Source organism: Pteropus alecto, unplaced genomic scaffold (genome assembly GCF_000325575.1).
Source record: "Pteropus alecto unplaced genomic scaffold, ASM32557v1 scaffold24, whole genome shotgun sequence".
In the NCBI taxonomy this organism is placed as follows: domain Eukaryota; kingdom Metazoa; phylum Chordata; class Mammalia; order Chiroptera; family Pteropodidae; genus Pteropus; species Pteropus alecto.
The window spans coordinates 9905091-9927971 of NW_006439192.1; the positions used below are offsets into that span (position 1 = coordinate 9905091).

A 22881-nucleotide genomic window follows, 5' to 3' on the forward strand; every position below is an offset into this window, starting at 1 on the left:
AGCGAAGACTGAAATTTTTATATAGCTGATACAGTCATCGTCTGAACACTGTAAGTTAGAATCAGTTGTGTGTGGTGACAGTTAGGGAAGAAGTAATTTTGAGTGGGATTCTTATAGGACTATTTAGTCTTAATACAGCCAAGACTGACCCCCATCCATCCCCTGAATTCCATACCTCAACCTACTTCCTGAGTTAACTGGCACCTTTTTAAGCTTTTTGTCACACTTCTATCTGTATCAGCATCATTCCATCTGCTTTCACTCCATACCCCTCTGCGACCTCACTAGCCTTTCCAAAATGGCCCTGGGCCTTACCTCAAAATGGAAACTTCCCATTACACACACAAAGCCTTTTAGCTTCTCTAAAGTTCTCTTCACAAAAGCAAAATAACAAGCGAAGTTTCAAAAACTTTATAACACAATCTTGAAAATTGTCAAAGTGAAGAAATTTCTTCTGTATCCTACTGATAACTTATTTTCTGGGGGAAACTGTCAATTTCAAATCAAAATTAATAGCTGATGCTTTTACTGAACTAAGTCATTTATTTTAAGATAAAGACTGTTAGTGGTAAAAACAGATTAAGAAGAATAAACTTTTTAAAAAGAATAAATAAAATTATTATAAAAATAAACTTAAAAAAAATTAGCATGAACTGAATGTGGTTATAAAGTAGAACCGAAGATGCTTAAAACTAAAATAGTCTGCGCCATAAATATCGTATTGAAAAGGTGATATCCTCATTAACTAGGTCACTGCCAGATGGTTGGGAACTTGTATGTGTCTCTTTTTTATTTGTTATATTAGAATGTACAGAATTCACGTAGTTGATACTTTTGAATTGTTAACTGAGCCATTGCTGTCATCATTATATTGAACTCAGTATTATGAGCATTGGCGTAAAACGTCAGAACTAGTATATTAAGCCAGATGGCTAAATAGTTAGAACAGTTCTGCTGTGTTAAAATGAACAATAAACTAAACACTAATTTTAAAATATCTTTACAGTTGCCATAGCTGCTGGCCGAAAACTTGCCCATAGACTTTTTGAATGCAAAGAAGATTCCAAATTAGACTATGACAACATCCCCACAGTGGTCTTTAGTCACCCCCCTATTGGGACAGTGGGACTCACAGAAGGTAGGTATTTAAAAATGAAGGTCATTTGTGGTTTCCTTCCCTCCACTCCCAACTTTAAACTAGATGTCTGTCAGCTGACTAAATCTGTCTCCTTGGTTACACTCCGTTTTGGTTAACCTCTTGTCACAGTTCCAGTTTCCTCCTTACCATCACTTTAAGCATATAATTAATTTCCCCCCATACAATGCTGTCATCTCTTTTACTTCTTTTAAGCTTTTTTATTTGAACTAATTTCAAATTTAAAAGTTGCAGAAATAGTACAGAGGACTCCTGTATACTGTTAACATTTTTGCTTTCTTTTCTTTTTTTCTTTCTCTCTGTGTGTCACATATGCGCATACACACTCACTCACTCACTCACTTCAGTATCTGTTTCCTAAGAACCAGGCAGTTTCCTTACAGAAGTACAGTGTAATTTTCAAATGAGAACATTCAAATTGATGCAGTATTATCTAAACTTTGGGTCTTACTCAGATTTACCAATTATCTCAAATCATGTCATTTTTAACTTTCTTTTCCCGAAGTCCAGGATTCAGTCCAGGATAATCACTATAATTAGTTTTCATACCTCTTTGGTCTCCTTTAATCGAGAGATGTAATTCCTCAGTCTTTCATCTTTTATGATATCAACATTTACTTTGTAGAATAATGCTCATTTTGGTTTTGTTTGATATTTTCTCATGATTTGATTCAGATTATGTATTTCTTGCTCTCTCTTTGATAGGTTAGTGGAACTGTTTACTTTTTTGATAGATTTTTTTCCCCCTGTGCATTACAGATGAGGCCATTTCTAAATATGGAAAAGAAAATGTGAAGACCTACTCAACCACCTTTACCCCAATGTATCATGCAGTTACCAAAAGGAAAACAAAATGTGTGATGAAAATGATTTGTGCCAACAAAGAAGAGAAGGTATGGGGAAAATCCAGTAAGCTAAAGAGTGACTTCAAGTTGGCAGGGGTTGGGGCATCTTGGTGAGGTGGGGAGGAAGGAGACCAAGTAGTTAAGTCTCCTGGTTCAACTGGAACAGTCTCACTTTTATCTGCCTACATATATTGAGCTGCTATAATATTTCATTTAGAAGGTTCTACTGCAAACCAAGGGGGAAAGTTTGAAAACCACAAAAAGTTCACTATCATTGGCCAGGATAGATAGGAAACTCAGAAATATGGGTAAGTGTGAGGATTTAATGTAAGATAAATTTAATCAGTGAAGAAGAGCAAGTTTATTCAGTAAAATTATCTATTTTTGGTTTAACTTTTTAGGGACTACCAAACTATTTTCCAATGTGGCTGCACCATTTTGCATTTCCCTCAGCCTTGTATGAGAGTTCCAATTTCTCCACATTCTTGCTAACACTTGCTATTGTCTTTTTTATTATGAACATTCTAGTGGATGTGAAATGGTATCTTCTTATGATTTTGGTTTGAATTTGAACAGATTTTTTAAAAAATTGGGTATTAGGTCAGCCTCTTGGTTTTTTCAACAAGTTGAATTAAATGTTAAAATGGAACTTAGCAATATGCCTTGGGAACGTGGCTCCGTGAGGGATAGTGGCTCAATTGAAGATTCCAATGTAGTTTCCAACTTTTCTTGTCAGAAAGAACATAGTCTGTATCTGATTCAGTGGTCCTGTACTCCAAAAGCCGTAAGACATAGTCCCTGGCTTATAGAAGTCAACATCGTTGAGGATTGACAGACTCAGAGAATCAGCAAAGAGAAGAAAATAAGTGGGTTGGCAGCAAAACAGAGGTTGCTTTTTTTCTTGTCCCTGAATGTTCCTCAGTAGCCTAAGATTTCCAGATGTAGAATCAGCAAGATGCCTACTTATCGCTTCATATCAGTTTATCATTCCTACTTATCTCTTCATACCATTTATCATTCATTCATTTGATAAACCTTACCTGACAGTCTGCTAAAGACTTAATAACTGGGATATAGAGAAGAGTAATATAAATTTCCCACTGTCACCAGAAATTCTGGTGTTGTAAATTCAGTTTAGATCACAATATCTAAAAATCTGACTGTTTAATGCATATATAATACATGATTTGGAGTTTATTTGTTTTAAATTGAGATGTACTTTTTTTAATTGTAAAAAGCACTTAGCATAAAATTTACTTGAACCATTTTTAAGTGTACCATTCAGTTTTGATTTGTTTTTAAACAAAATATTTTTGTAGATAAATTTTATGTTCTCTGTTTTTCAATGGACTATTTACCCTCAAAACATTTGCTGAGGGGAACATTAACTAATAGTTTTAAAGTATAGTGAGAAAGCTCATTGGAAAATGTGATTTGAAACAAATGCCTCATATGGTCCTTTGTGGAGTCATCTGGCATGTAGGACTGAGTGCCTCCTGAGGGCCATTTTTGTGCTGGGCTGTAGGGATAGAGTGGGGAGCAAAAGCAGACAGGGTTCTGTCATCTGGAGATTAAAGTGTGCTATGAAAGATGGACTGTGATTGTCTGGTCCCCCAAAATATAAATACATCATTGCAGTTGTGATAGAACCATGGTGGAGAAACATTGGTAGCGAGAGATCATGTGATAGTTTAACTTGATCAGGAAGGAATGCGTTTCTCTGAAGAATGAATGGTCTTTAACTGTCAAAAGAGGTGCTGGAAGATTGTCTAGACAGAAGGAGAATGACTTGTGTAAAAGAGAGAGCATGATGAGTATCCAGGGCAGAAAGAACGTCAGCGAGGCAGAAAGCCTGAGGGAGGACTATGTGAGATGGGCTGGGGAGGGATGTTGAGGTAGGACTATGTAAGCTTTGTCATGCCTGTTGGGGTTGGAGGTGTAAGTTTTTTAGAAGTTTTTAATATTCGATATCTTTCTCTTTTTGTTCTTCAGGTGATTGGGATCCACATGCAAGGGATTGGGTGTGATGAAATGCTGCAGGGTTTTGCCGTTGCAGTGAAAATGGGAGCCACAAAAGCTGACTTTGACAACACGATTGCCATTCACCCTACCTCTTCGGAAGAACTAGTCACACTTCGTTGAGAACTCAGACTCCTATGGCTGGCAGCTGGACCAGTACACTTTCTGAAGTGAACCAAATCACATTTACTTAAACTGTTCTTATTTTATGTATTTCTTTATTTTAATTAGGATCTTCTGACAGTAGAAATTTTCAGTAAATAATAAGACATTATTTATGTAATTGGGAATTTTTCGTTATGTAGGATAATTTTCATTTGATTACTTCTCACAATAATATTTTAAAGTTTTTTATTAACAGCTCTGTGCTAGCTGGTTTTGTTTTTGTTTTTGTTTGAGCCTCATCCCAAGTGTAAAACTATGTGAACTACAATTAATATACTTTGAATGAATGAATGAATGAATGAATATAGCTTCCTACTTTTTATAGAGAAGTATATTAGCAGCTGTTCACATTTAAATAATGCAAGTGCACAGAATCTCTTTTTTTTGGTTTGGTTGGGTTTTATTTTAAAGCCAGTACTGTGCTCTGCATATTGCAAAGCTGCTTCAGGGATGTGACCTTTCTCTAAAAACATGACACAAGAGGCCTGCCTCTTTTATTTTATTCTTTCTTTTGTTTTAAGTGATTACAAATTATTTGTTTTACTTTTATGAGATAAAGTACATTAAACTTGGAAAAGATTTGAGGAAGCTGGTTACATAAGTGAGGGACATTTGAGAAGTGATTCCTGCTTTCAGAAGGAGAGGGACTCCAATACTTCACAAGTCTGTCTGCTCAGAGTTCATAGTTCAGTGGCTCAATGAATGATTTCAGTTCTTTTATGTGTTCTTGTCCTTTTGTTTTTTTCTGGAAATTATTTCCAAAAATTTAAAAATAAAATTGCAGCTTTTTCTTCTTATAAAATTTGTTGTTGTTAATTTATAGGTAACAGTTCATTTTCTAAGAATGTTGCACATTGGAGGAACAGATGCCAACACTGAGCCAAAGGCTTAAGGCCTTATGGGGGAGAAAAGATATTTCACTTTTATAAATATAGACCACAGGTATAAAAAGCATTTCGCCAATTTAATGGTTGAGTTGGAAGAACAGTCTAGAAATCACTTAGGTTTTTAACAGTTTATTTCCATGTGCCTTTACCAGCTAGGTAAGTTAGTTCAAATTTTCCATGGCTTTTATTAGTGGCATAGTGCTACTGACTTCTGTCATAAAGCTTTTAATGAATGAATGTCTTTCTGGTTGGCCAGGTTGCTGCACAGACTTCAAATAGTTCCAGTGTCAATGAAAGAAAAATACTATGTTAGTTAACTAGATTATGTGACTGTTGCAGCAAGAAAATAGGGTTTAAAAACCTGGACATGGACTGGACTGAGATAACCACACACTACTCTCCCTCCTCCTACCCTTCTTACCTACCAGCCTAAAAGATAGTGGGTCAAGATTCTGGGAAATGATAGAGTTCATTCAACGTGGTTGGATAATAAGAGTGCATGTTTATTTTGTGTGGAATGTTCTTTCTCACCTGTTTGCCTGATGATCCAGTTATGTATTGCTGCATAACGAACTGCCTGAAAACTTAGTGACTTGACATAGCAACCACTTTATTATATCTCATGATTATGTGGGTTAGGAATTTGAGCAAATCTCAGCTTGCAAGGATGACTCTTCCACTGGTGTTGACGGAGATCATTTGGAGGTATTCAACTGGCAATTGGACTGGTCTAGAAAGTCTAAAACAGAATCATTCATATATCTGACACTTAGACAAGGATGACTGGAAGGCTGGTCTCAGCTGGGGCTGTCAACCAGAGTGTTCACGTGTGGTCTTTCCAGTATTGCAGTCTCAAGGTGTAATGGGCTGATACGGAAGCTCAGGGCTCCCAGAGATTGTTCCAAGATTCCCAGGCAGATGATACATGCCTTATGACCTGACCTCGGAAGTTCTAGAACATCACTTCTGCCACATGTTACTGGTTAAGCAAGTCACTAAGGCCAACTTAGATTTAAGCAGAAGTTAATGACTCTTCACCTCAGTGGGAGGAGTGTTACAGAATTTGTGGCCATTTTAATCACAAGACCTAGAAATCTCATTTTACAAGTCTTGACTAAAACCACCTTGAAGACTAATACTTTTTTTAAAAAAAGTTGTCATCATTTATTCCTGTAGCACCTGGTCTTCCTAGGTGGTCTCTGATCCAAGGACTAACCAGGCCCGACCCTGCTTAGTTTCCAAGATCAGACATGGGGCTTCTTCAGGTTGGCATGGCCATAGACCATGGACTGTGGCTCCATTGGGGCATAAACCAACGACCTTCTGCGTGTAAAGCAGACATGCTAACCGCTACACTATAGAACCATGTCCTGAAGGCTAGTAGTTTTATTTGCTATATATTCCCATAATACCTGGTTACACAATAGGTCTGCACTACATTTTCACCTTGTAAATGTCATTTTACACTTGACAATCATTTCTATATTCTTTATGTTGAGTTTCGTAATATCATTCCTGGTACGTCATGCAGCAGCTCTGGTTGCAAGAGAGCGAAGGTGTGTTACTGTGATTTTTTACACTAATATCTATAGTACTAAAGCCAAAATTTTAATCCTTTATGTTTTTGAAAAATTTGTAGGCAGGATTTTCAGGTCTTCAACACACTTTTCTCTTTCCATGAGTTTGACCTGGATGTAGGTGACGAGCTGTTAGCGGAAGGTATAGAAGATGGTTTCCATTGTGCCCTGCTCTGAGAAATACTCTTTTATTGCCATTGCCTTTTATACGATAATTTAGCATGTTGATTCTTCAATAAAGATCTGTCAATATCTTAAAGGTAAGAGTGATTATATATAGTCATTTCTGTTTTTCATGTAGTATATTTTAAGTGCTATTTAATGTGTTAGGGCACGGTGTTAAAAGGTAAAGTGTTGGACGGTAGGGCTGGGGCGACATCTAGTTTTTACATAAATTTTTATGGCAATAATTCCCCTTTTAAGTCTTTTTTCTGTAAGTTGTAGTAGACATTTGTCTTTTTGACTGTTTAGCATCCAGACTTCATAAGTTTGGGGAATCCCATCCTTATGAACCTCAATAAGAGACAAAGCCCATATACCCACATAGAGCCCCAAAATATCAGGTGCATGCTTTTCCAGGCTCCCTTGCAGCTAGGGAGAAAGCTCATAACATAGGCTTGGCCAATCAGATGCACCCACCCCCGACTACTCAGAAACAGGGATGAGAGAATTCTAGTGACTATGGCAACAAAATTAAGGGTTGGTCTGGCAGTAGTACCAGTACCTGCCATGTCAGTTTTTAGTTATAGCAACTAGAATCCCATGGCAGCAATGCTGACCTCACTGGATCATTTCTGAGTCATGATTTTGGCCACCATGACACTAGCTGCCTAGCCTCTGAGCCTGGATCACGAGCCCTCCCAAGATTCTGTGAGCTACCCTATATAGAATACATTCATTGTGCTTAAATTAGCCTACATCAGTTTCCAGTTTTTAAGGTTGCTACAGTTTTGTTTTCCTAAACTATAACCTTGAATTACAAGAAAGCTTATACATCTATTATAGCACTTGTTGCATTGACTTTAAGTATAAGTAAAGAGTATTTGCTCCTTCCAAACACAGGAGCATGCTCTACATTTTTATATAGTAGTCCCTGTGCCTCCCTGCCATCTACAGGGTATATGTTCCAAGACCCCCAGTGGATGCCTGGAACTGTAGATAGTACCGACCCCTATATTTTGTTTTTTCTTATACATACCTATGATACTGTTTAATTTATAAATTAGACACAGTAAGAAGTTAACAATAATAATAAAATAAAACAATTACAACCGTATATTGAATAAAAGTTATGTGAATGTGGTCTCTCTCAAAATATCTTATTGTACTGTACTCACCTTTCTTGTGATATGAGATGGTAGAATACTTTATTAATGCAAGAATTTTCACCTTTTCACTTAAAGGAAGCACTTTATGGCTTCTCTTGGTATATCCTAGTTGCCAGCATCACTACTCTTGTGCTTTGGGAACATTACTAAGTAAAATAAGGGTGAGTTGAACATAGGCCCTGTAATACCTTGACAGTCAGTCTGCTAACCGAGTGGGCTGCTAAGTGACTAACGGGCAGGGAGCATGTACAGTGTGGACACACTGGACAAAGGGCTGAGTCACAGAGTGGGACTGTTGAGAGATTTCGTCATCCTAAGAAGTGGCTTGCAATTTAAAACTTAAGAATTGTTTATTTCTGGAATTTTCCATTTAACATGTTTGGGCTGCAGTTGACCACGGATAACTGAAACCGTAAAAAGCAAAACAGCGTAAGGGGAGACTGTCGTACTGTATATTCACATCGCTTATTGCAGTGCCCAGTACTGTTGAATTGAATGACTGGAGTTAATAGGTGATGATGCTAGAAAATTTGATTGTGCTATTTGGAGAGGATGTTGATCAGTGGATGAGAAGATTAGGAATATGGAGTCATTGATAGTTAAAAATTGAAGATTGTTAAAGGAAGAAATGTCATCAAAGTGGGACTGGAAGATTGAAGTGGAAAGAGTAGAGAGTAGGGTGGGAGGTCAGAAACGAGGCTGAGGTTGTCCACGTGAGGCAATAAAGGGCCCGGACTAGGGTGGTCTTGGTGGGAAGGGAAAGGGATACACATAAGAAAATTTGCAGTGAAAGAGTCAACAGAATTTGTGAACTGATAGTATTTAGGACTTGAGAGAAAAGGAGGAGTCAAAACTAGTCCTGAAGTTTCTAGTCTGAGAGACTGGGAGAAAGTCGATGCCATTAATAGAAAGAGCCAAGATAGGCAGAAAAACTGATTTAAAGGCAGCAGACACTAAGTTTAGGGTATGTTGAGTTAGTGGTCCCAGTAGGGATCTGGAAGCTTAAAAGCTGGCGTTTAGGAGAAAAGTCAGGATTAGGGAGACAGATTTGTGAATTATATACCTGGAGGTCATAGTTAAAGCCAGGGGTGTATATATATGACCTTTAAGACAAGGAATGTGAAGAGCGAGAGGAGTCCAGAGTGTCAGTAACACCCATGTTTAAGAGATGGATAATGGCAAAGACCTTGGAAGAAAGGGACAGAGTTGTCAGGATTAAAGACACAGGGAAGTAGCTCAAAGGAAAATAGTACATAGGAGGCCACTGAGCCTAAAGACTTAGGAAATACAGTTTTCCTTCAAGAAGAGGAGGTACATGTGAACAATTATACAATCTACCACAGAGACCATTGGATTTAATAATTGGGAAATCATTGGTGACTTTGAAGAGTAACTGGAGAGTTGAGTTCTAATAATAATAGCTATAATAGTCCACACTGTAGTGAATGCTTTGGGTTCTAATAATAATAGCTATGATAGTCCACACTGTGGCGAATGCTTTACAGTTATTATTTAATACTTGTTATGGACTGCATGTTTGTGTCCCAATCAAATTCATATGTTGAAACCTAACCCCCAATATAATGGTATTTGCAGGTAGGGGCCTTTGGGAAATAATTAGGTCATGAGGGTGGAGCCTTCATGATGGGATTAGTGCCCTTCTAAAAAGAAATAAGAAAAAGCTTGCTTCCTCTCTTTCTCTGCTCTCCGCCTTGTGAGGACACAGCAAGAAGGCAAACCAGGAAACAGGCTCTTAACAGACACCAGATCTGTTGGCATCTTGACCTTGTACTTTCCAGCCTATAGAACTGTGAGAAATAAATGTTTGTTGTTTAAGTTACCCAGTCTGTGGTATAGCAGGTCCTCGAATAACATTATTTCGTTCAGTGTCATTTTGTTATAACTTTGATGAGATGCATAGGATCTTAACTCTTATTTATAGCAATTAGCCTGTGGTAAAATTGATTTCGTTATACATTGTTTTACTTGAAGTTGCAGAACCTATTGATGATGTTAAGTGAAGCCTTACTGTAATTTGTTATGGCAGCCCAAACTAAGACTGTCCTTTCCATTACAGAATAGGAAACTCAAGTTTAGAGAGATTAAATACGGGCTTACGTCACACGACTAGTAATTGGTGGAGCAGAAATTCAGGCCAGTTCTGTCTGGCTCAAAGTCCAGTATTTTAACCCCTTCAGAATGGAAGTTATAGAAAAGAAGCAGATGTAAGAACAGCTTTCTACCTTCCCTCTATTTGCCTAAAAAAGTAAGATATAAATTTATAAAGGTGTCCCCCTTACCCTCTCTACCAAGAAGGACAAAAATTAATCATTAGAAACAACTTTAGGCCCTTATCATCCCAGAGATGGCTCCAGAGGAATCTACATGACAAACTTTACTAACTAGCCCTTATCTTCCATTAGTTTCCCTATATATTTGCCTTCGCATAATTTACCACTCCAGAAGCTCAAAGTTCTTTTCACTCAAGGTTTTGTCATGTCTTTAAAAAGTTATTGTTCTTTTGTGAAGATGCTATATAAGCCTAAGTTCTAACCACCCCTCTGAGTTACTCATCACTAGATACTCCCATGTTATGAGCAATGCACATGCTAATAAACTTATTTTTCTTGTTAATGTCTTTAGTTTAATTACAGGATCTTAGCTTCAGAGCTTAAGATGGGTTGAAGGAAAAAAAGATTGTTTTTCCTCCCTCTTGGGATGAATGCTAGGGAAGGATGAATGCTAATGTCTTACTCTGGGAAGTTATTTTCAGGACGGGCAGACTGCATCAGAAGGTAGGGGAAAAGGCTCCACAGAAGGAGAGACCACCCATACTAGAGAAATCCAGGACCGATAATGAGCAAAGTACTTACTCTAGCTTTTGATATCTGCGAATGTAGGCTAATTTGCTTTGTCTGCTATTTTGAGAATTTATATATCTAGTTAGTTGAGATGGAGTGCCAGATGAGGGGAATTGAAAGGCAGTTGTTATTTGATGGCAGAGTGAAATAAATTTACTTTACCTCAATTTTCCTCTTCCAAACAATTATATAATATAAAAAAATTAAGCCACTACATTAAAAAAAAAAATGGAGTTCAGATACACGCTAGGACATGAATGAACCTTGAAAACATTACGTTAAGTGAAATAAACCAGACACAAAAAGACAAATATTGTATTATTCCACTTACATAAAATATTTAGAACTAGGGCAAATTCATAGAGAAAGAATAAGGAATTACCAATGGCAGAGGATGAGGGGGGAAGTTACCAAGGGCCTTGGAGAGGAGGGAATGGGCAGTTATTGCTTAATGGGTACAGAGTTTCTGTTTGGGAAGATGAAAAAATTCTGGAGATGGATGTAGGTATTGGTAATATTGTAAATGTATTTAATGCCATTCAGTTGTACATTTTAAAATTGTTGAAATGGTGAATTTTGTTATGTATATTTTACCACAATTAAATAAAATAGTGCAAAAAAGATCTGCTATATTGAAATTAATTCTGTAGTTATATTGAGTTGTGTTTTTTGGGTAGAGGAGTTTGGATTGGCCAGGACAGGAGAATGTTTTATAAAACATAGAAATTATATTTCCTGAAAAAGCCACCATATTTTCTATCAAAAAGTATGCAGGATATTATAAGCATTCATGAGATAAGTAAGACATAATTGCTATTGCATTAGTAGCTGGAATCATTCTTCATATAAGTTGACACTAGGCACACCCTTGGGACTTGAAATACTGAGGATGCTAATATGTAGGTGGGTTTAATTATAATAGAGGTTTATTTAAGCATCAGTGATGGAGACTTTGTGTATATTACACAAATAGCCATGTCCTAGTCACGTCTCACATCTCAGACACTAAGCCCTGGCTGGAGGCTGCCTCAGGAGCAACCCAGGTGGTGTCTACATTGTATAACAAGGATGAGATGACAGAATAAAAGTAATTAAAGTCTATATGTTTAATCTCAACTCTTGAATGCCCTGAAATCAAGCTCATTTGGGAAAGGTTAAGTTGATCATTGTTGTAGTCGACATTACCAACAGACAAACCTCTTTTTAGTTCATTTGTAATATGTCCATGTGTAGTACTTCTGATACAAAAATAGCCTAATTATGGGCCATATAGAGAGCTCATTTTTGCCTTCACTTGACTATCTTCAGAGTACAAGGTATCACCCAAAAGTGTTTTGAATGAATGCAGTCATTGCTTTCAGTGTTATGACCTAGTCACAGGCAGAAGGCAGTATAAACAGGATTAATAGTACTGGTTGATAACATCCATTATTTATATATTTCAATGATTTGCTGTAGTCTGTCTGTAGGAGAAGGTTTCAAACTGGGCATACTAATAGCTAATATTTGGGTAAAGAAGGGGCAATTGAGATTTGGGGGTTTGGATTATAAATAACATTCTAATATTGGCATTGGAAGGGGTAACTATGTCCAAAGTCTGTTCCAACTGGCTAAGATAAGACATGAAATAAAGGAATAATTGTGAGCATTTTGTTAAAGTAAATAAACAAGGAGGGCATTAGACTGTGATGGCTCTAATGCCTTGGTATCCTACATTAAGCAAACTGAAACCAAAGCCAGAATCAATGCACTTAAATTGGAGAAAATGAAATTTAAGAACTAATCACAACCTACCAACTAGGCTTTCCCAAATAAGCCAATCGCTTAAGCTATAGTCAATCATGTACTTTATTGCTTTTTTCTGAATCTTCTCAATGAAAACCTTTCCCCAAACTCCTGTCAGTTGAGTGTTCCTAACCATTTTTGGTTTGGGGTTGCATGATTTTAGTTGACGTCTGCGCAAATAAGCTCTTCAAAATTTTAATGTACCTCAGTTTATTTTTTAATGGTTCATTGAGTGCTCTCCTTGTGGTAGATCTAGTTGTGTAAAAAGCATCATTCTCTAATTTTAAGCTCATAATTCTCACGTGACTAGATAATGAGCATGTACTAAAGTTGTTTTTTTTTTTAAATAAAATGTAAATACTTGAAGACCACTTACATGAGGAAAGAAATTACAGAGCTTGCTATAGCAAGGAGTCAGCCACCATCACTTGTATTTGACAGGAGATCAGAAAGAGGGGAAGCTTTACAGGCATACCTTGGAGATTTTGCAGTTTGGTTCCAGACCACCATAATAAAACAAGTATGACAATAAAGCAAGTTGTAATAATTTTGTTGGTGGGAGGCTCTTGCCTTCAATATGTAAAAATAACACCTGTGAAGTGCAATATAGTGAAGTACCATAAAATGAGGTATGCTGGTATAGTGAGAAAAAAAAAGGATGCTCCTAGTGTGTTCTTATAAAAGGTTGTTGGCAAGGGAAGCTGGAGGTGAAGAAACTAGAAGCGGACATCTCTGGCTGATTTAGAGAGCACATATGGTTTTCTCTGGTTGGTTTTGGTGCATGTGTGTGTGTGTATGTGTGTCCAAAATAGGGAGGTTGGCAGCCTTTGAGCAGATCCTGGCCATTATGAGCTGATTGCTCAAGGGTTGTGGGTTGGTTTCTTATGTGGGTCAGAATTTTATAATCATTTATGGCCTAGTCATTGTCCATTTGTATACTAATTCTCTCAAGGACACCAGCAGAATGATACAACTGATTCCACAAGGTATGAGAAACTGGAATTTGTAAAACCACTGGGGAAAGGAACAATGAAATAAAGATTAATAAATTGAAACAATACTGGCTCATGTTTCTCAGCACAATGCAATTTTAACCTCGGATTATTTTTTGTACTTGATATCTGCTGCTCCCTATTATACCTCATCAGTTTTTTACCAGATATTTCTAGCTTTACTGGGTTTTAAAATCTTTGGACACTACTAAATTGTTATTCAAAGTTACATTTCCCTAGGGTATCAGATGAACGTCAAGTGGGTTTGTTACAAAATCCTCTACAATGAAATCGATTTTTAAAAGTCACACAATCATCTTTTGTCTTTATTTCCAAGTTTTGACTAAAAATTTATCATCTCATTTAATTTTCGTAACAGCCTAATGCAAGTAACCCATTGTGGTCGTACAATTATTCCCTGATGAGAAAAACCAACACAAGTAACTTGGGTAACCAGTATTGAGAATTAAAAGAGCCACAGAATAGTTGAGCACTGGCTATGCTGCCGCTTTAGGTTATAGGAGTGAAGAAAAGAGCGCAGAAATCAGACACTCCAGTACATGGCAGGCTGTATTTCTACCCCTTTATGTTGCTTCTGAATCCGAAATTTTTTTCTAAAAGTTCACACGTGTGGTGGTTAGGAGTTTAGAAACTGGGCTTCACATCAGGATTTGCCTTTGCTTGTTGTGCAGTTTTGAGCAAGTCATTAATTTCCCTGGGCCTCTTGTTTCCTCATATGTAATAGAGCTGAAACAATGTTCTTTGAAGTTTAGATGCTGGTACAGGCATTTTAATGTAAAGTCACAAATCACCTAGTAGACAATAACTTGAAAAATCGCGTAACAGATTTCAGATGACGTTGCAGGAGGATCTGGTAGCATTAATTTTACGCAAAGTAAAGTTCCATTTTAGCGGCTGCTAATTCCCACTTGAGTCCTGTTCTCCGCCGCGTCCCTAGCACCCTCCTGTTGTCATGGAGACCCGGAACGCCTCAGCTGGCTGGTTCTCCTGCACTACACCCAAGCAGGGCACGTGATGACGCACGCGCATTCTAGGCGGCGGAGGCGCCGCGGTGGCTGCCGGGACTTAGCTCTTAGCAGCCTGATCAGGAAGTGGCGGGCGGAGCCCTGGGCAGTGTTGTCGGTGCTGCAGCCGCCGCTGCCAGTGCGGAGACCCCCGACCTGGCGGGGGCGGCGTTGGGCGTGCGTCCGGACAGGCGGGGGGACTGATTAGGAGCCGAAAGCGACGGCCACGCGGACGCGGGCGGCTGGCCGAGGCGGAGACAGTGGGAGGCGACAGCGGGTCGCGTGGGGCGGCCCACCTTGCTCAGGTAGGGGCTGCAGCCGCGAGGCGAGGGGCGCGAAACTCTGGCCTGCTTGTCGTGGGGACCGCTTCCTGCCAAGGGGCGAGTGTGTCTTCCACCCATCGTGAGGCTGGTGCTGCCGTTCTCTACGAGAAGCACTTAAACACAGTAACAAACTTCTTGGGAGCATTGTCTTTTAGGCCGGAGGTTTATTCAGCAAACTTTTGGGTTGTAAAGGAGAAATTCGCAGTCGGATAGCCGATTGTGCCTCTTCGTAGCCCCCAAGTTTACGTTAGCAGTAGCCGAGCGACCCGTGTGTGGAGTTTGGGGAACCACGATGTCCGTGCACCTAAAAGGCTGTGATTTAGAAGCTCGTCCACGGACTTTTTTTTTTTTTTTTTAAGTCACCTTTTGGAGACCTAGTTAGTAATGATTCCTAAATTTTAGTTATAATAATTTTCTGCAAAGGCTAAAGACATTTTCCAAAACAAAACACTGCGGTGCAGTTTTCTCCCACCTTTACATTTCTGTCATTTAAGATGTAAGCAGTTTCTTTTCCTAGCTTGCCGGCTATTCAGTGTAGCAGTGTTCTTAGATTCTTAGTGGCACCTCTGAGGCTTAGGCAGGGAAAGAAGCAAAAAAAACGGTAAGTAGAAAGGTTGAAAGAAGTCGGATATTACGGTGGAAAGAACGTGGGCTTTGGAGACGGAAGATTGCGACTTAATTTTGGCTTCTCCCTGTTCATCTGTGACACGTGGACACATAAGTCCCTATGGTGGTGGTGTTTTTTAAATGTAAAACGAGCAGGGTGGTGAGTCCTGTCTACCACACGTCAGTACATGTAAAACTACAAATATTGAGTAGCTTTCTGAGAAAAAGGAAAAGTTAGAGCGTGCGATGGGAAAGATAGACATTAAGCCTTCTGCTCTAGGTACCGTGGAACATTACCCGTACCCACACCTTTGTTTTAGAGGTCTTGACCAACATTTCAGGTACAAGCCTCTAAAGGAAAGTACCTGGACGAGGACCCTAAGATACTGATTCTTAAATCACGTGCTCCTTACTCCACACCCGAAGTGCAGTAAAAGCCTCCACATTTTGAGAGATTCTGGAAGATAAAGCCTTGCCTTCAAGCAGCTTGCTTACACTGAGAACAGGAAAGCCTTGAGCACCTGGCTTAAAAGCAGTGAATAAATAAAATGTGACCTAGAGTGTTTTAGAGACCTTTACCAGCATTGCAGGTGTGGAGTAAGGAGCATTTGATTGAGCTACCTTGTGCTTGAAGGTTTTCAAAGTGTAAGAGTCTTTTTCTTCTGGGACCTTCCTTCCTTATTTACAAACACTAATCTTAACAGTGCACAGATCATTTATAAAGTCTGCTCGTGTGCTTCCTAGATTCTCCTTGGGTTTCTAGGGAGAGTTCAGATAAGAGAGGAACGTTTTAAAATACTTGTTGAATGATCTTTGGCTACCCTTATTGTACTGTAGTTGATTACAATTGTAGCGTTTAGAACTGGGGGAAAAACCTGAAGAGGTTTAGTCCTCCCTCCCTCCAAGTAAGGAATTTTCTTAGGTATTTCTATCAAATATTAATGTACTTAATGATAGAGAGTTCACTAGTTTTAAAATACCTTTTTTTCTCTTTTTTTCTCACTATTTCCTTTATTCCAGCATGCTAAATAACTCATCTGTAAGTTTACATACCAGCACAGTATGTACGAAATGCCAAGATAAATATAAGAAGTCAAAGAGGAAACTTTTCTTTCAAGGAGCTTACAGTATTCTAAGTATTTTTTAAAATTATTTTTATTATGGTGACATTACCATTTTCATTTATAAGCATTTCTGATGGTTCTCTTTTTTTTCCACAGTAAGCCTAAGTCTGCCTAATTTCTGCCGAGTAGACCTGATGTTATTTCTAGAGCAGCATTGTCCAATAGAAATACAAAGTAAGTTGCAAAAGTGTGAGCCACTCATGTAATTTAAAATTTTCTAGTAGCCATAGTTTTGAAAAAAGTTTTAAAAAATTAGAGAAAATTAATTTTAATCCAGTATATCCAAAGTATTATATCAACATGTAATCTATCTAAAATACCTCATTAGTAATTTTAAAAGTTCTTTCTGTTATGTCTTTTAAATCTGGTGTATGTTTTACACTTAGAGTATAACTCATCTCCAGCCCCATTTCAGGTGCTCAGTAAGCACATGTTACCAGTGGCTACCATATTGGACAGTGCAGTTCTAGAGCATTAGAGGATAATTCTTTTTCTCTTTCCTAGTGCCTAGCACAATGCTTGGCACATAATAGGCATTATTTAAAGATTTTTTGATTGAATGAGTAAGTGAATAAATACAAGTGCTAGAGAACTGGTAAAGGTAATTTTGTTTGGGCAGTAACTTGTTGAGACCTATGGATTTGGCATACAGGTTTGAGTGACTGGAATTTTTATTAAACATACTTATATTTATCTTTGCAGCATTATGGATCCAAGCCTATTGAGAGAACGGGAGCTGTTCAAAAAACGAGCTCTTTCCACTCCTGTAGTAGAAAAACGTTCAGTATCTTCTGAGTCATCAACATCATCGTCATCGAAGAAGAAGAAAGCAAAGCTAGAACATGGAGGATCATCAGGTTCTAAGCAAAATTCTGGTTAGTAAAATTGACTGTTTAGAACTGTTTAGTTTTATTTTTCAGGAAACCATTCAGTGGTGGCAAGTTCATTTTTCAGTTCAACATTCATATTGATAGGCACTTTAAGTATAAGTGATGGAATGATAGAATTTTTTGTTTTTCAGATATTAATAGTTTTATGTTATAGTTAGAATTTACATCATTGAGGTTTAATTTACATACCATACAGTTTACTCATTTTAAGTATACAGTTAAGATTTTTAGTAAATTTATAGCACTGTGCAACTATTTGCATAATCCAATTTTAGGACATTTCCATCACCCCCAAAAGACCCCTTGTGCCCATTTGCAGTCACTCCCTGTTCCCACTCCAGTCCCAGATAACCAATAATCTACTTTCTGTCTCTATATATTTGCCTTTTCTGGACATTTCCTATAAATGGATTTGTATAGTATGTGGTCTTTAGAATGTGGCTTCTTTTATTTAGCATCTATTAAGATGATCATGTTCTTGCTCTTTATTATATTAACATGATATATTACATTAATTGATTTTCAGATGTGAAACCAGCTTTGCATTCTTGGAACAGATCTTACTTGGTTATGGTATATAATTCTTTTTATTCGTTGTGGGATTCAGTTTGCTGATATTTTGTACAAGGATTCATCCATGTTGTAGCATATATCAGTAATTCCATTTTTTTGCTGAAGAGTATTCCATTGTATGGATATGCTACAATTTGTTTATCCATTCACCAGTTAATAGACATTTGTTTTCCTTCCACTTTTTGGCTATTATGAATAGTGTTGCCCTGAACATTCCTGTATAGTCTTTGTTCATTTTTTTTTTTTTTTCTCGGGTGGAGACTTAAGAGTGAAATTTCTGGGTCATGTGGTAAGTATATGTTTAACTTTTTAAGAAACTACCAAAATGGCTGTGGCATTTTACATTCTCACCATCAATACTTGAGAGTTCCATTTTTTATTCTTGCTAAGATTTGTTATTCCTATCTAAATTGCCGTTCTAGTGGATGTGAATTGCTATCATTGTAGTTTTAATATTCAGTTCCTTAATGACCAGTGATGTTGGACATCATTTCATGTACTTATTTGACCATTTGTGTGTCTTCTTTGGCGAAATGTCTGTTCAGATTTTTTGCCCATTTAAAAATATTGGGTTGTCTTCCTATTGATTTTTAAGATTTCTTTATATATTCTGTATATAATTTCTTGACCTAATGTCACTTGTGCTCTCAGTGTCACATCTAAGAAATCTTTGCCTAATCTAGGATCATGAGAATTTACTGTTTTCCTCTAAGAGTTTTATAGTTTTAGCTCTCACATTAGGCCAGTAATACATTTGAGTTGATTTTTTTGTGTGTGGTTTAACATAAGGGTCTAAATTTGTCTTTTTCTGTGTGGTTATTTAGTGGTCTCTGCACCATTTCTTGAAAACACTATTTTCTCCATTGATTTACATTAATTGGCACCCTTGTTGAATATCAGTTGACTATAAGTGAAAGAGTTTATTTCTGGTATCTCAATTTGGTTCAATTAATTCACATGTCTATCTTTACGACAGTACCAAACTCTCTTGATTACTATAGCATTGTAGTTAAGTTTTGAAATTGGGAAGTGTAAGTCCTTCAGTTTTTTTCTTTTCAAGATTATTTTGTTTTTTTCTTGGATCCTTTGTTTTTCCATATAAATTTTAGGATCATTTCACCAATTCCAATCTGTAAAAGAGCCAGCTGTAATTTTGATAGGGATTACATTAAATCTATAAATCAATTTGGGGAGAATTGCTGTTTTAACAATATTAAATCATTCGGTCAATGAACATGGATATCTTTCCATTTATTTAGATTTTTAATGTATAAATCTTATATTTATTTTGTTAAATTTTTCCTAAGTATTTTATCATTTCAATATTGTTGTGAATGAAATTGTTTCTTTGATTTTTTTTGAATTGTTTATTAGTAGTATATAGAAATATAATAAACTTTTCTACATTGATCATGTATTCTGCAACCTTGCTAAACTTGTTTATTATTTCCAAATTTTTTGTGTGGATTTCTTAGGATTTTCTACATACAATATTATGTATCTGTGAATAAGAACAGTTTTACTTCGTCCTTTCCAATACGAATGCTTTTTATTTTTCTTGTCTGGACTGGCTAGTATAATGTCGAATAGAAATACAAGTGAGAGTGAACATCTTTGCCTTGTTCTGATCTTAGGAGGAAAACATTCAGTTTTTCATCAATATGTGTGGTGTGGAATTTTCGAACAGAGAGATGGGACACCAAGGCTATAAGCAAGAAGCAGCGTTTATTTATGCTGGCACCAGCTCAGTGGATTATTATCCAAAAGCTGAGCCCCAATTGTAACATAACGGGCAGTTTTATACAGTCTTGTCATTCCTACACAGCTACAGATATAAGGAAGAACATTGATTGGTTGGCAAGCTACGAGAAAATTTATGTCAGCTGGAGAGTCCTTGGAAGGCAGGGGCAGTCAGGAACAAACTCATTCGAGCAGGAAATGGCTTGGCAAGGTCAGGCTGCCACATTCCCCGCTTTGATGCTCGGACTCAGGACGGGGTCCGAGAGCATCATTTCCTTCTAATTTTTGGTTTAGAGGCTGGTACTTCCATAGCTTTTGCTGCAGGTTTTTTTTTTTTTTTTTTTCTACTATAGCCTCTATGAGGGAGGTAGTTGACCAGATACCAAGAGGCAATAGGCAAAGGATGAGGAGGCAGGTTCCAAGGAGGAGGAGTACTATCCCAGCTGAGGTCTTAAAGCCACTGAAAGTGGAGAACCGGCCTACAAAGAGACTACCAGAGTCCCATGCTTTCCAACTTTGGATGGGCACATGAGCTATTTTCCTAATATTAGTAGCTATGGCAGTCACAGCTTTGCCATTGTCATCTATTTTGAGGCAACAGGCAGTCTGGTTAAACTGTCCACACATTCCTCCATCTTCTGTTAATAGATAATCTAAGGCTAGGCGGTTTTGGTAGATAGCTGACCGCATCTAGGATTGTTGCTTGGCTAAAAGCTCTAAGGCAGTTTCAGTCTCATTGGTTATGATCTTAAGAACTGCTCGTAATCTAATGATTTGGTTGAGCATGTATGTAGGGGTCCGGTAACCTCAGCTCCCATCTTGGGCCCAAGTTGTGGGGCCATAGTTTTGGATAATATGGTGGGGTAGCCACTTATCTTCCCCCCACATTTGTAGTCCCCCTATTTCAAGTGATCTCTTAGTTCTGGCCTTTAAATCTTAATATAGGGGAACACCTAGCTCATTTCCTCCTTGGTCAGGTAGAAGGAAGAAGCCAGACTGAATGCTCCCAATGGTGCAACTTCTGTCCCAGTTTGTCGGAAGTTGAGTAAAAGTCCACTTTCCACAAATCCAGAAGAGCCCATCGAGTGCTTTCCAGCTGTCGGGGCTTGTGGAATTGAGTTTTTCCCAGAATTTGCCAATAGCTGGGATGGCGTGGAGAGGGTTAGGGACCGTGCCATCCTCTATAGTACAGTTTGTGACAGGCGAGTTTTGATTGAGAGAGTGGCACAAGGAAGAGTTAGCTGCAGTATTATTGGCCCAATACCAGGAAGGAACCTTGAACCACCAGTTTAGGTCTGTGTGATTTAAAAATAGCATTTTTTTACATGGAGTTTCTCCAACCCACTGAGTGTATCCTGGACCCATCATGCCAAGACATTCTTCCCCTACCACTTCTGAGCAGAGGACCCAGCTCTGGGGTCGACCCTCTTTGTGATGAGCCACCGTGTAGTTCCACTGAAGGAGGTAAAAGGCATCTAGGCTAGTTCCCTTCCAAGGCCAATGTTCACTCATGAGTGCTGCTCCAAGTTCATAGGCTATCTTTCCAGCTAGGTCAACAAAGAGGTTCTTCCCTAGGGTTGGGAGGTCTAGGTTTTGGCCCAAAGCTACCTTTAGCTGATCATACATTTGTGGGCTTTGGGGCCTATGAGACGGTGTAGGCTTAGATGTGGTTGAATTACGCAGCCATTGGACTATTTCTCCGACTGCTGGGCCCTCTGCATGGTTATGGACCTTTCCCTGCTTGAAGTCTATGGCCAACACCCCCAAGTTTTCCCTAATTTTTTTAGGCTCTTGGCAGGATTGGCCACTCTCAGATCTAACCTTTATGTATCCCATCCAATATTGGAATCCCCAGTGAGTGAAGAGTGTGGCGTTTAGGGCACACCCTTTGGGTAGGCTGGTTATGGAAGTGAAGCCGGTGGCAATGTTGGACCTTATCTTGTACCTTTGCATGCAATGGGTACAAGGGGAAGAAGAAGTGGGGAGACTGGTTCCATACACGTAGTGAGGTAGGAGGGGAAAGAAAAGAGCCTTTAGGGATGCCATTCTGATGAGACGTCATCCTCAGGCTTCTGCTGCGTGTAGATTGGTCAGCTTCTGATGTGACCAAAGTGGGGCTGACGTCTTACCCTTGTTCTTTTGGCACAGTTTGTGTTTTTTTTTTTTTTCCAGAAGATTGCCTTGAGGAGCTCGAAGGAGTGTGGAACACATTCCCACTCTGCAGCTGCAGGTTTAAGTCTGCTGTGATGTATCCAGGGTGTTATTTCAGCAACCTTAACTGCAGTGAGGGTAGACAAAATGACAGTAAAGGGGCCTCTCCACAGGGGTTTTAGGGTCTAAATGTTCCACTCTTTTACCCAGACAGAGTCTCCTGGCTTAAAGGAGTGAACTTCAGTGGTTAAACTGACAGGGAGCCTTTCCCTAAACCATTGGTTGAGAGTCTGGAAGGTGGTCCCTAGAGCCGGAAGCTCTTGTCTCAGAGTCAATTCACCTGTTTCTTTGAGGTCCCAGTGAGTGAAGAGTGTGGCGTTTAGGGCACACCCTTTGGGTAGGCTGGTTATGGAAGTGAAGCCGGTGGCAATGTTGGACCTTATCTTGTACCTTTGCATGCAATGGGTACAAGGGGAAGAAGAAGTGGGGAGACTGGTTCCATACACGTAGTGAGGTAGGAGGGGAAAGAAAAGAGCCTTTAGGGATGCCATTCTGATGAGACGTCATCCTCAGGCTTCTGCTGCGTGTAGATTGGTCAGCTTCCGATGTGACCAAAGTGGGGCTGACGTCTTACCCTTGTTCTTTTGGCACAGTTGGTGTTTTTTTTTTTTTTCCAGAAGATTGCCTTGAGCTCGAAGGAGTGTGGAACACATTCCCACTCTGCAGCTGCAGGTTTAAGTCTGCTGTGATGTATCCAGGGTGTTATTTCAGCAACTTTAACTGCAATGGGGGTAGACAAAATGACAGTAAAAGACACTCTCCAAAGGAGTTTTC

At 38.6% G+C, this 22881-nt stretch overlaps 2 protein-coding genes across 7 annotated transcripts in view; both read left to right on the forward strand.

Annotated features, from left to right (window-relative positions):
* GSR (glutathione-disulfide reductase) overlaps nt 1–4905 on the forward strand; it is a 37687-nt gene extending 32782 nt beyond the window's left edge. For both annotated transcript variants that reach the window (XM_006916334.2, XM_006916333.3), the window contains exons 11-13: nt 1007–1138; nt 1916–2049; nt 3994–4905. In XM_006916334.2, coding sequence (XP_006916396.1) covers nt 1007–1138; nt 1916–2049; nt 3994–4143 — 416 coding nt within the window. In that variant the 3' untranslated portion in view covers nt 4144–4905. The remainder of the gene's footprint in view (nt 1–1006; nt 1139–1915; nt 2050–3993) is intronic.
* Nucleotides 4906–14709: 9804 nt separating this feature from the next.
* The window catches only part of GTF2E2 (general transcription factor IIE subunit 2), a 76844-nt gene continuing 68672 nt past the window's right edge, over nt 14710–22881 (forward strand). Inside the window, exons 1-4 of one of the 5 annotated variants that reach the window (XM_015592835.2) lie at nt 14711–14945; nt 16590–16608; nt 16790–16867; nt 17396–17568. In XM_015592835.2, the coding sequence (XP_015448321.1) occupies nt 17400–17568 (169 nt within the window). In that variant the 5' untranslated portion in view covers nt 14711–14945; nt 16590–16608; nt 16790–16867; nt 17396–17399. Of the gene's footprint in view, nt 14946–16589; nt 16609–16665; nt 16706–16789; nt 16868–17395; nt 17569–22881 lie in introns of those variants that run through there. The other 4 variants (XM_006916337.3, XM_025049873.1, XM_006916336.3 and 1 more) reach the window with 4 other exon arrangements.